The sequence below is a fragment of the Leptosomus discolor genome, chromosome 7, assembly GCF_034619465.1.
Source record: "Leptosomus discolor isolate bLepDis1 chromosome 7, bLepDis1.hap2, whole genome shotgun sequence".
Taxonomy (NCBI): domain Eukaryota; kingdom Metazoa; phylum Chordata; class Aves; order Leptosomiformes; family Leptosomidae; genus Leptosomus; species Leptosomus discolor.
Window position 1 is genome coordinate 29,550,730 of NC_141397.1, and position 12,910 is coordinate 29,563,639.

The 12,910-nt window shown below is 40.1% G+C and overlaps 1 protein-coding gene across 2 annotated transcripts in view; it reads left to right on the forward strand.

Annotated features, from left to right (window-relative positions):
* Nucleotides 1-12,507, forward strand: part of POU6F2 (POU class 6 homeobox 2) — a 315,511-nt gene extending 303,004 nt beyond the window's left edge. The window contains exons 9-10 of one of the 2 annotated variants that reach the window (XM_086468248.1): nt 8,525-8,693; nt 12,003-12,507. In XM_086468248.1, coding sequence (XP_086324374.1) covers nt 8,525-8,693; nt 12,003-12,507 — 674 coding nt within the window. The remainder of the gene's footprint in view (nt 1-8,524; nt 8,694-12,002) is intronic. The other variant, XM_086468249.1, reaches the window with a different exon arrangement.
* The last annotated feature ends 403 nt before the right edge of the window (nt 12,508-12,910 follow it).

The following is a 12,910-nucleotide window of genomic DNA, read 5'->3' on the forward strand; positions in this document are numbered from 1 at the left end:
CATTACTGATTGTTTGCTTAGCTAGTGTGGCAAACCATCTTACAAACCCTAGCACTACACAAATCTAGAGCAAATCTGGAGGGAGAGACCTTTCTTTCTAGGAAAAGCTTGCACAATTTAAACAAGAACAAACTGTAGCATGTGGGAGAGGAGAAAGAAGCACACTGCAGTGAAATAACTGAGTTTCAGCGTTAGGATTATAACACCTGACCTCCTGAACAGCCCTTTCTTCCAGATCATACAGTTCAGAGTCTTTGTTATTACCTTATCAGCATTAACTTTGGTCTTTACATAGCAAAACCAACAGGTTAAAAGTACACATAAGAAGCACTAACAGTTTTGCATATCTGCAAAAATCTGAGTGTATTGGATGACCTTGTTCAAAGACACTCTATGTACATATTTCAAGTAAACAAACACTAAGCTCACACTGTATTGGTAAGGTAAAATATATGACTGATAGAAGCTTATGAACAACTTGGAGAAACTGTCATGCAAGGGAAGATTTGAAAAAGTCTTGGTTAGATTATTTCAGAGATTGTTTACACGGGGAAATTACCAACAGAGCTATAGTGGTAAAATTATGCTGGTAAGACTCCCATTGTGAATACCTTTATTCTAGAATAAAAATATCTGCATTGGTAGCTGTAAGTACATAAAATATATAGATACAGATATAATTATAGTGATATAAGTATACTGCTATTGCTCTGTCAGTAAATTTTCTCACGTAGACAAGCTTGTAGGAAGAAGAAAAATAAGAGGCTTCATGTTTAAAATACATAAAGTTACCCCTTGTCTATGTGGGAAAATTGACTAAAATAGCTAGTGCAGAATAAGTTGCTTTTCGATGGCTAGTCCAGAATAGCTTCACTTGTGGACATTCTTATTAAAAAAATATTCCAGAACAACTATTGAGGGGTACTCTACCCCACAATTTCCCCATGTGGATAAGCACACCACACAATAAAAGCAATATGGAAGAAGCCCTATTAAGTTTACAGGATAAATCCATCAAATGCTAGGAGATGCTAGAAAAACAGCTGCTTGTTCAGCTCTGCTCAATTCCTCTTAGAACATATATTTTATAATAGTGATATATGTTGTGATTAAAAACACAATTGTGATTTTTTTCTCATCCATTTTTCAGTGCCCTCCCAATGGAATTGTTCTAGGGATGCATCAGAATTACTAATGCAACAGGTGGGCTTTTGTCCCAGGGTTTGTTCCCTACCTGACTCACTAGATTGTTACCCAGTTTGCTTCTCATTGGAGGTAGGGAGCTGTAGAAGGGTGAAGGATGGTCTTGCTTCAAGCTGTAGTGGGCTGAGGAGTTGAAGCTTTCTGTTTGCCATGTAATTACAGTGCAACAGCAGACAAGTCACTTAAAACAGATTTTTCACAAGTGCTCCCTCAATATCCAGCTTGAGACTCTGGACTTTAATTTACAGAAGAACCTTGTACTCACAGCTACAATTTTAAGTGCACTTTCACTGGGGAACTGTATAAAGAACCATTTAAAGACACAGTCTAAAAAATCATCTCCTACTTGACCTAGACTGGGTACCCAAAAATGCTTTTTCCCTTAATACCTGTCCACTTCTCTGTGAATAAGAAGGGGAAGACACTCATCTTGTAGAAACACAGGAAAATAAATTAAGATTTAAAAAACCAGAAGAGCTCAAGAGGAAATGTCTTTGGTGAAGAGCTTTAATAGAGGTCTGTGGCCACACAGGAGAAGGCAATGCATCACTCAGTTCCTCTGTAATGAAGCATAATTCATCCTGTGCACTAGATGAGGCAGAGGTCTGAGGAAAAAGAGCTGGTAATCCGGGACTCAAAGACTATGCAACACTGCGTTGTGGGCTACTGTAACTCCAGCATTTTGTAGCTGCTGAGTGTTTCTTTGTGCAACTCTAAAGATGTTCTTTTAGCTTCATATTTTGCTTGGATAAATTTCGCAGTTGTTACAAAAGCAGCATAGTAATGGAAGTCAGTCATATGGTGAGATAGTGCTTATATTCATAGTTGGATATATGAGATCTGCCAGTTGAATGGATGGAAAAGCTGATATGTTGTGTCATCGTCTTGTTGGTCCTACTCATGCTGTGCTCATGGATTTGGCTGAGAGCAGATGAGTATGAGGCACAGGAACCTCAATGTGCGGAAGAGGGGGAAGACACACTAATGAACATGGACTTTCTACTTGTTCCTCTCAGGCTTGACTCCTTCCACCAGTTGTCATGTTCCAGTCCCATTACTTCCTCAGGCTGTTCTCCACACAATCTGCACTCCCTTTGCCTCCACGCTTTTGTTCCTCTTAACTTCTCCCTGCAGCCCTTTCCCTGCAGTCCATTCATTCATTAATTACTCTTCCAGTTTCAGTTCCCCTCCAGCTCCAAGTCAGCCTCTGTCCCCAAACCATATCTGGGTCCCTTTTACCAGCCTTTTTATTAGCTAGTTTCTGTCCTCCTCTACCTTGTTTTCCCACTAGTGCTGCTTCTTTTTCCTCATTTTCTTTCCTCTACCACCTGATTACTATTGTCTGCACAGTCAGGCCCTCTCTCCCTCCACTCCAAACTCAAATCCCTCCTCCTTAGTAGTCTTCAGGTTTTTTCTCTTCCATCATTTCTTTTTCTTCAGACTCAAGTTAATTTTTGCCCACTCTGCATCCAAATCATGCAGATGCCACTCCCACCCTCCCTGGAAGCCATCAGCAGAGTGTGGAAAATGATCACCAAGAGAAGCGAATCAGTCTTTCTGTCTTTACTGCTGTCCTGGCCCAAAGCAGGCCAGAGCCACAACTATAGGAGGGGAGTTCTTTTCCATCTACTTCAGCCTTAGGCTCAAGTTAGTACAGAGAAAATCTTAAAGAACCTAAAGACATCTAGCAAATATCTGTTGAGTAGATATGAGCTTTGGAGCCTCACCTGCTTGGACCTGTTGGAGACAGATTACTTGGGATGGCAAGACATACCAGCTATCTCCCTTACAACTCTCAAGGTCATGTTTCAAGTTGTAGGGAAACTGAAACTTCTTAAAGAAAAGAAGTTATTACAATTACAACTCAGTTAACTCAAGTGGGAAACTCAGACTAAAGAAAATACTTTTCATACAATCGGACTGGCGAAGGTGGTGTACTTGGGAATTAATTCACTGGGACCCAGATCTTAAGAGCATTCCAAAGGAAGAGGCTATTGATAGGGATCTCCTGTAAAAAAAGCATGATGATAATTACACAGAAATAAAAAGTTCTAGAATTGTTTTAAATTTATGTTTCCAGCTTCATCCAGTCCCTAGCTGTTCAAGATGAACAGACTGAGTAGTGTGAAGGGCAGATCAACTAATTTCTGCCATTCACGTAATGTTAGCACACAGACAGAAGTAGAACAGTCATCTTAATGGCTGTCCAGTGTATTGTTGAGAGCATGTAGCCAGCCACAAACTGGAGCTAACAATGCATGCATAAGCCTGCTTGAGCTGGCACGTAAGTGACAGTGTTCTAGGGCGCAAGAGAGCTACCTGGTGGTTTCTAGTAATGTGGAAAGAGTTTACAAGAAAGAAGAAAACATGATCAGTTCAGTAGGGAAAGATCAAACCGCCTGTGCAATGAAACACGAAAAGGCAGGCAGGATGCTTTTTACAGCTTTTCATTGTCATTGATTACATCATCTTTTCAGATGGTCTCACTTGGTCTTCACGAATTTGAAAATTGTTTCATGTGACCAAAAAGCTGTTTGCATACAACTGTGACTGCACACATGGAAATAAATAGATGGAAAGTTGTCCCTGTTTTGCTCCTTTGCAGAATCCGTTCAGCTTCGGGGTGCAGATCCCCAAGGGGTAGGAACACCGCGTTGTCAAGCCTGTGGCCTGTAATTGAGCAAAGCCTTCTTAGCGTCCCAGCTCCCAAACTGCCTAGCAGAGCTTTGTATAACAGGCCTACAATTGAAATCTAGTGTCTGCCAAAAGTCCATTCAGAGTCTTTTAGTGGGATAGGCCTGCAATGGGTCAGTGGTTCTGAAAGAAGTCCATAGGCCTGAGGGCAGCAAGAAACAACTTGTGGCCTCCTGAACACCTCTTCGATTGTTTTGCCCCTCCTGAGAGAGGAATATTGTTGTTTCCTTTTCCCAATTCATTCCAAAGCTGCAGTCCAGTCCTCCAGAAGAGACCCTAGAGTTGAGTACCTTAGTAGAGATTTCCATATTCCAAAAATTGTTGCTAAATATAGTAAGGAACATGTAAAACTAGGCATATTCAGCTACCTTATTCTGTTAATTGAATTGCTTAGAGCAACATAACTTCAGTAAATAATTATTTAAGGCAAGGTTCTGCAAACTTGCTCTAAAGAGAGTAACTCTCTTTACAAGAGGCCACCTCATGTCAGTGAAATTACTGAAGTACTACGAGAAAGGGATAAGAATCGCGCTTTAATAACCTTAGCATTCCATGTTCCTTGGTTTTATTCCTTTTACTTTTCATTCTAGTCATATTTTCTTTATGATTTTACTTTTTTGTTTAACATATTTCCTAATTTTAAAAAGGTGTATTTCCTTCTTTTTTTATCTCCCTTTATTTATTTCCTGTCCTTTTTTTTTTTTCCCTGGATTTTTGTTATTTATAGTTTCTCCCTTTTATCTCATCCTCACCCCTTCATCTCTCACAGGCAACATGTGCTAGTTATTTTTAAGAAAAAAAATTATGATTGTTTCCAAAGAAAGGACATTTAAAAAGAAGCTCTGCCTAAGCAAGAATGGCAAGATTCATCTCTGCTCTTCCTGTCCGTTCTGTATGATTCCTTCACACTGTCTCATCCTATCTGTGTTCTCTTTTGTCTTCTTTGTTTTCTCTTCATTCAATTCTACATCATTATTCCTCCTATTTTCCATTCTATTTTCCTCTTCTCAGATGCATCCCTCTGCACATTCAGTTTAACTTTTCCACTGTATGTTCTCTTTGTGGAAATCACTGATTTCCCCTCATGCTCTGAGACTTGTGTCTCCATGAAGTTCCTTTCTTCCTTTCAAATTCATTTTACTGTCATCTGTTACTATAAAATTAAAATGCCTTCTACAAACAAATTATTCTTCTTTCTTTCCCCTGATCTCCAGTCCATTTTCCATTAACAATGCTTTGTCCTGCCTTTCTTACCTCTCATTGGACTTCCTCTGCCAGCTCTTTACCCTGTCTGACTGGGGAAATCGTTCCCTATAATCCCTCCCATGCTCGAACTCTGTGCAACAGAAATTTTGCTTTCTCCTTCAGGGTGCACTGATTTATCTACAGCAACTCTTTCCCCTAACTATTAAAATCACAGCATATTTGCACTCAACAACAAACTCACGTGGGATTTTCAGAAGAATTCAAAAGTGCAAATAGTATTCCCTTCAGTAGGAAAAATGGGGTTTCAACGCAGAAGGAGAGCCTGTGGGTTTTATTTCTTCCACTCTGCTCTTCCACCTTCACCATCTGCCAGGACACTTGGGGGAATTTTAGCTGGCTTCCTTTTTGTTAGGGGATATGTTCCCCTAAAGTGGTCCCAGACAACCCTCTCACCTTTCTCCAGCACCCAGTAGTTTCACAGACACAACAGCCATTGTTTTTTCAAGTCATAATGTACACTGGGATTCCTTAAATGCTGTTACTGTAGATCGCCACCACTCAATGAGATTTGTATTCTTTATTTTCCTGTTGGCACTGTGCTGCCTTCTCTAGGATACCGACTTAATTTAAAAAGCACCAGTTTATTTACACTCTTCAATAAGCTACTTTTCCTAAAATGTGAAATGCACTATACACTTAACCATTCTGAGCGCTCAGAACTTACTAAAATAAAGTCCATTCTCTATTTGTATGTTTATGTATGTGTATGTATAAGCCCACAGAGTCCAAGATTACGTACTGATGGCATTTTAAAGGCAATAGAGTAAAACACTCCAGTGCTGTTATATGATGATGTCAATAGAGTGGTCTTCACAGTATTATTTGAGTTTTATGGAGCTGACAGAAATCAAGGGACTGCTTCAGTGGATTTCAAAGGGCTTTGAATCACACCCGAAGCAGGAATGGTTCTGAGTTGATACAAATGCTGTTTTCCTTAGAGTTCAGGAATACAAGGCTTCAGTGTTCTGGTCTACCTCTGTTAGTACTTTTCTCCTCCCAAAGACACTTTGTAAGAATGAAGCCTCTTTCTCAACAGATACTCCGCCATATATTACAATCTATTCCCATATTCCTGAAGTGCATCACAGCTTTTTTTTTCATCTCAAGGAGAGTTCAGACTAATTATTACCTTGCCAAGCCCCCAGAGCAGGAAAGGACTTTCCATGATATTCACAGCTGCAACAGTGTCATACCAGAAAGATCAGCAGAACTTGGCAGAATTTCCCATAATCATGTGCAAGCAAATAACCTCTTAGCTTTCTTACCTTCCCTTTTATTCCTAACAGGAGTTGGGGAGGTTTACAGGTGCCACTTGCCAAAGTGTTTGCTACTTTGAAAGTTCTCTGGGAACACCTGAATTGTCCTTTGTCACATCCCTAATAGCCTTAGTCAGAGGCCTTGAAGTGAAGGAAGGAAAGAGATGAGGAAGGTCACCATCTTAGTGCACCTTACTCAAGGGAATCTTTGAGGCCATTATAACTTATATTTTGTACATTTATCAGTTGCTCTTCAGAGACTCAAAGGGCAGATAAGCATCCAGCTCTGAAAATCAGAACTGTTATGCCAGATAGACAGCATATTGGGTAAGTAGGAAAATTTTACACCTCTAAAGGCAATTACTTTACAAACCTGAGTGGCCACTGTCATAGCACCAACTACTTAAAAGCAAATAATATGGGCCCTAGCTTTACACTGAGTGAGTGCATGTGTGTGTGCATAGATGAGCTTAGGCACAGCACTGACAACAGGAGGGATGATGCTGGGTGTGCACCATTATCAAAACTAGGTTCAGCCTGTGTGCATGTTTACCTGTGTGCATAGTTCATGTGGTCCCTGGTTGTACACAAATGTATTTTTAAAAATAATTTGTGTTTCTTACACTCAAGCTATGAATCAATATAGGCTAAATTGATACAGCAGGATAACCTCCTCCTTCTGTCTGTTATGGACTAAAAGATTTTTTTATAGGACATTTCCATCATAAGGGTATTTTATATCAGGTTTATAAACCGCTGAAAATACAAGCTTTGTTATTGTAATGCTGACAAGCCCTTAGCTGTGGCAATACTAGCAAGGTCCCCTTTCATATAGGGTTCAGAATAGTAATGTAGTCTAGCACCATCCTTGGACAACTGCTTGTGTTTACAGAAATTGATGGGTTATTGTGCCGCAAACTTTTCACCTAAGAAGTCTGAGGAATGAGGTGAAGAACAATAGAGATGTCTCACCGGGAGAATGGCATCACTACACCCAGGATTGCACAACACTTTGAAATCTTCCACCATCCCAGTCCCATGCTGTCTCTGACTTGGCAAACGCTTTCATTTAGCCAGGGATCAGTAGCTTGGGGGGAAAAAAAGTTCTGTTCTCCAGCTGTTGTGTCATTTCCTTTGATAAGTCCTAAATTGACCGAGTTATCCAGCACCAAAGGAGCTTTCCTGTGGTAGACATGCTTTATTATCTGCCCTTTCAGGGACAAAGGCTTCTGCATCAGTAAACTGCTATGGAAAAGAAGGACAGATTTATTCTCACAGCATCATAAGCATTATCTTCTGAGGGGCTAATGCAAAAGTAAAAAATTGTGCAGCATTACTATCCGAAACCTAATGGCTAATGTTGCTGCTCCTTGATTACCAACCTGATGGGAGGCAGAATGAAAAGCTTGAAAGGCTGCTTCTCAGAAAGGCATATTTTAAAAGATCATTTTTAAATTAAGGAGCTTTTAAAGGCAGCATTTTGTTGGGGCTTTTCATTTTCTGGGTTATCTTGGACGTTTGGCTGGCAGTTTGGGTTGGGTATCATGAAAAAGGGAAGGAAGGTGGGTGAATCTCCTTCTTTGGCATTAATTTTACATAAAGTTGAAAGTCTTGATTTCAAATTAAAAACCCGAGCAGTTCATGCAAATATTTAGCCCTCCCTCCCATAGACTGCAAATAAATATATTAACAGCATCCTTCCTTCTGTATGTAATAAGAAGGGGAAATGGGGAACATGACTCGTCAATCTGGGGAAGATTTTGCATGGCACAAATGGCAGTGAGGAGCCCAAGCACCGAGGAGCCCAGGCACACCCTCAGCTCTGAGGTGAGCTGGCCATTTTCAGGAGTTCAGCAATGAAATGTGTCTTTGAAAATCTTTCACCAGCACCTGGAAACACTGCAGACTAGTTAGCATTTTAGCAACCTGAACGTGCTTCATAACACCCTGACAAGGCAAGCCTGCTTCTGTTTGGGGAAGAAGAGAAAGGGACAAGTATTAAAAAAAAACTTAACACGAACATCTTGACAATGAAAGTTGGTGTAAGCCTGGCCCACTCATATGTGACGCAAAGAACTGACGTGATTAAAAAAATATTTCAACAGATCCTCAAACAGCCACTGGAGAGGTGGATGGGGTGAATCTGGAAGAAATACGAGAATTTGCCAAAGCTTTTAAAATCCGGCGCCTGTCCCTTGGCCTGACACAGACTCAAGTTGGCCAAGCCCTAAGCGCCACCGAAGGCCCAGCCTATAGCCAGTCTGCCATCTGCAGGTAACAAGTTACATCATAAACTCTCCTCTCCTCTCTTTGTTCTTAACAATTATTCAGCTAATTGCAGGGAGCATGCTTTTGTTTGAGTCTCGTGTCTTTAGAATGTATTATTTAATCTGGGATTTAAATTGGCCAATAATGTTGGTAACTGGCAGATAAATGTTCTTATTGTGTACCCCTAAAGTAACTTTAGTCTGTCTTTTTTCCTCCTTTTTTTTTAAACAAGTGAGAAACAATGTTCCTGGCATTGAGACTTAATTCAGTAGATGAGCTGGAGACCCTGCTGATGCTGGATAAGCACCAGCTGACCCTCTTCATACTGTGCCATTTTCTACAGATAGGGTTACTGAACAAATATTTCATGGCTGCATCCCCGCTAAGTTAAAACCTGTATTACTGGGGCTAGCACTTCACATATAGGATGTTAATGATGATTTACCTAGGCAACACAGAAGGGAAAAAATTATCCTTCCTGCTATCTTGCAAACCAGCAGCTATTCATCTTTTATCACTCAAATATTTACTAAAAAACAGAGAATCCATGTATGCAGAGCAGAAACGGAAATTTCCCCTAATCATAAGAAATGATAATACAGTCTTGACAGAGTTAAAGTAGCTAGAAGTAAACACCGTATATGCATGTATGTGTGTTACAGTAATCCCATGTTTATGCATGAGGTAACAAACACACTTAGGTAACAGCTTTTTCCTCTTGGGCAATGCCTTATAGTCCTTCTCCATCAGTGAAAGCCAAGAAACCAACTCTAAGCTCATTTAAGTGGATTTTGTTCTTGGTGATCCATGAAATGCTCTGTCTTTTTATCTGCTCTTTATACTTTTAATGTATTCCCCATAGAACGGAAGTGTACTTTTCCTGCAGTTTAAGACTAAGGTTATAAATAACATCAGTATGGGGTAGTGAGCTTGCAGCTCACATTTTGCTCAATGATTTTCCATAAAACCCATTGATTGTTGTTAAATACAAAAAGCTCCATAGGATCCTCTCACTTCTATGGTCTCCCCTACTGTTTTTTCTTATAAGATACCTCCCTGTAGAAAATAACCTTTATTCAGTCTATACAAGGATACTACTGCTGGGAAATTTGTTTCAAGACTTGTATATCGTTATACCAAGCAACATGTACTGCAGTATCAACACTAACAAGCAATGCCAATGATATGAATGCTATTGCTCCCTGTTGTTAAGGATTAATTTATTTACTTTTTTTTTTTTAATTATTCCCTGTGGTCAATTGGTAAAGAATGTCTAAAATCAGTGGAGTTTTTAGCAATTGCCAATTTGTTGTAGCCTTAAGTTCCTGTTTAACATGCGATACTTTAAAATGATAAATTGCAGTTTGCTTTGCTTTTGTCTAGTTTGCTGTCTTCTCATTTGCTCCATCTACCTCACACTTCAGAAAACCACTGGGGATGGTTTGAATTTTACTAAGTTAAAGGGTTCCCCACTAACTGATTATCATGAAAACGCCAATGATGACGAAGTTAGAGCACAGACATGGCTAACAAAAGCCCAGAATGTGGAGATCTTTCACAGAGGGCTCTTTAAAGAGGCAGATTGCTCAGAACATGAGGACTGGGTGCAGAAGCTTGTCCCAAATACTTGCAAAGTTACAGGTTTTTTTATTTCCTTTGACTGCCCCAGGGGGATATCACTTCAGGGTATAATAACCTGCTATGACTGTGCATTTCTTGTTAAGCACCAAGACAAGCTGCTTCAGTGGCAACATGCTGTTCCACAGAAACAGTAGGTTTAACTTTTCTTTTAATGGTAACAAAGGCGTTTCAGTACGAATTCCAGGGTAATGGAAGGGACAGTAAGGTAAGGAAGCTGAATGACCAACTCGGAGACAGAAGCAGAGTCTCCTGGCTGTCTGTGCAGGTCATATCAGCAATATACCACCATGCTGATATGTTCTGGGTGCAAATAACGGCATTTTCTTAAACTGAGACAATACATTCTAAAACATACACTTCATCCTGAAATATCACTGGACACCAAGGAAGGTCACTTTGCAGTCAATACGACACTAGGATCCCAGGCACCAGTTACAAATTCTTTTGAGTGTTATTATCTGAAATTATTCCTTGTCTTTTCGTTTGTGAGAAATGCTTTGTTTCTTGCTGGAATATTTTCTGCAGCCACCATGTGCTGAATAGAGACACTAAAAATTGCCAGCTCCAGTCACCGGATTGCTTTGCACAGGGGCATTGATTCAGATGGTCTCTTCTGCAGAGCATGTTGTGATTAGGGGCAACGGTGGTGCTTCAGCACTGGGTGGGCTGAAGAGTGCAGCAGCATCATGCAATAATTGTTGCCTTTCCGCAACATTAAATACCGCAATGCGTGGGGTGGATGTAGGCAAAGTGGGGAAACGCTCACGGGTGGCATCAGAGGACTTGGGTTAAGACTTTTTTATGTGTAGCAAGAGAGGATGAACTCGGTAAATGAAAGAAACAAGTACTTGTAAGACTTGAAATGTGAACTCAGCTCTTGCTTGTTTTTGAAAGGATTAAAGCTTTGTGTGGCTGCTTTTCCAGATGTTTTATAATACTTGTAAAATCTGGTTTGGCAAAAGACTTTTGATGGCAAAATGATATATAGAGGACCTCATTTACAGGAAATGATATCATTCTGGTACAGTTTGCAGAAATCCCACAATAAACCCAGCTTGGTGCCACAGCATATTAGTAGACTATTATGCTGGGTTTCATCTGGAAAACATGAGTCTGTCTTTGCACATTGTGGGGGCAGTCAAGATAATTGCAAAGTGTCCAGCTGTTTCAGCTGAACACCATCGTAGATATGGGAATCTTTTTCCGACCCAGAAAGGGGATATAGCATTAACTTGCAAACAGTGAAAATTGCTGAAAAATGAAAGGAAAGAAAACCTGATATTCAGAGGCTAGTAACTGCCACTGGTTTGTACTATTAAAGCTGTGGTGTTTGGACAACATGGGATGGGAGGGGAAACAAAAGGATTCATCACAAAGACGAGATGATAAAGAGCAATTGCCTTTGATGTCATTTCCTGTAATCAGACTTAGCCTTCAGGGTTTTGAAGATCGTCAGAAATACGAAAATGCAACTTATAACCTGTATTATTTAGTGTACTTAGAATTTTGTTGTAGTGCTCGTTTTGTCTTAGCTCTCTTTATATATGACTATAGATATAGCTATACTCGTAATCCATTGTAAATTACCTCTGCCAGTCAATTAGTCAGGCAGGCAGGAAGTCCCACCCTGGCAGAGCATCAGTGTAAGACTCTTCTTTCTCAATTTTCCCTCAGACACACCATCCTGAGAAGCCACTTTTTCCTACCACAGGAAGCCCAAGAGAACACTATAGCTAGCAGTCTGACAGCCAAACTGAACCCTGGCCTTTTGTATCCTGCCAGGTTTGAAAAGCTGGACATCACCCCTAAAAGTGCCCAGAAGATAAAGCCGGTGCTTGAGCGGTGGATGGCTGAGGCTGAGGCCCGCCATCGAGCAGGTATGCAGAACCTTACCGAGTTTATTGGAAGCGAACCATCCAAAAAGCGCAAGAGGCGTACCTCATTCACGCCACAAGCCCTTGAAATCTTGAATGCCCACTTTGAGAAGAACACGCACCCTTCTGGGCAAGAAATGACAGAGATTGCAGAGAAACTGAACTATGACCGGGAAGTAGTTAGAGTTTGGTTCTGCAATAAGAGGCAAGCACTGAAGAACACAATTAAACGTTTGAAACAACACGAGCCTGCGACGGCAGTTCCTATGGAGCCTTTAACAGACTCTCTGGAAGAAAACTCCTAAAAACAAAACAAAACCAAACCACACACAGAAAAAAACCCACACCAACAGAAACGTAACTATTCGAACTCTGTGAAAATACCTGTTCATCACCCTTGTAAGTAAAAGACTGAGAAAACTACAAGAAGGACAGAACAGTTTATAAATGTCCGTGGGTTTTCCTATTTAAAAAACATAACAAAAAATACACAACACTTACTGTGTGTGTGTCGTAGAATTAGTTCCAAAAAAAAAAGAAAAAGCCAGTTTTTTTAATGGACTTAAAATAAACCAAATAACTGCTTACTTTTTTCTGTATATTATGAAAATGTGAACACATTTTAAGGAAAAACAAAACACACCAAAAAAATAAAAAAAAAGAAAAAAAAAACTTTTCGGTTTAAAAGAAAATACAAGCCTGCCACCT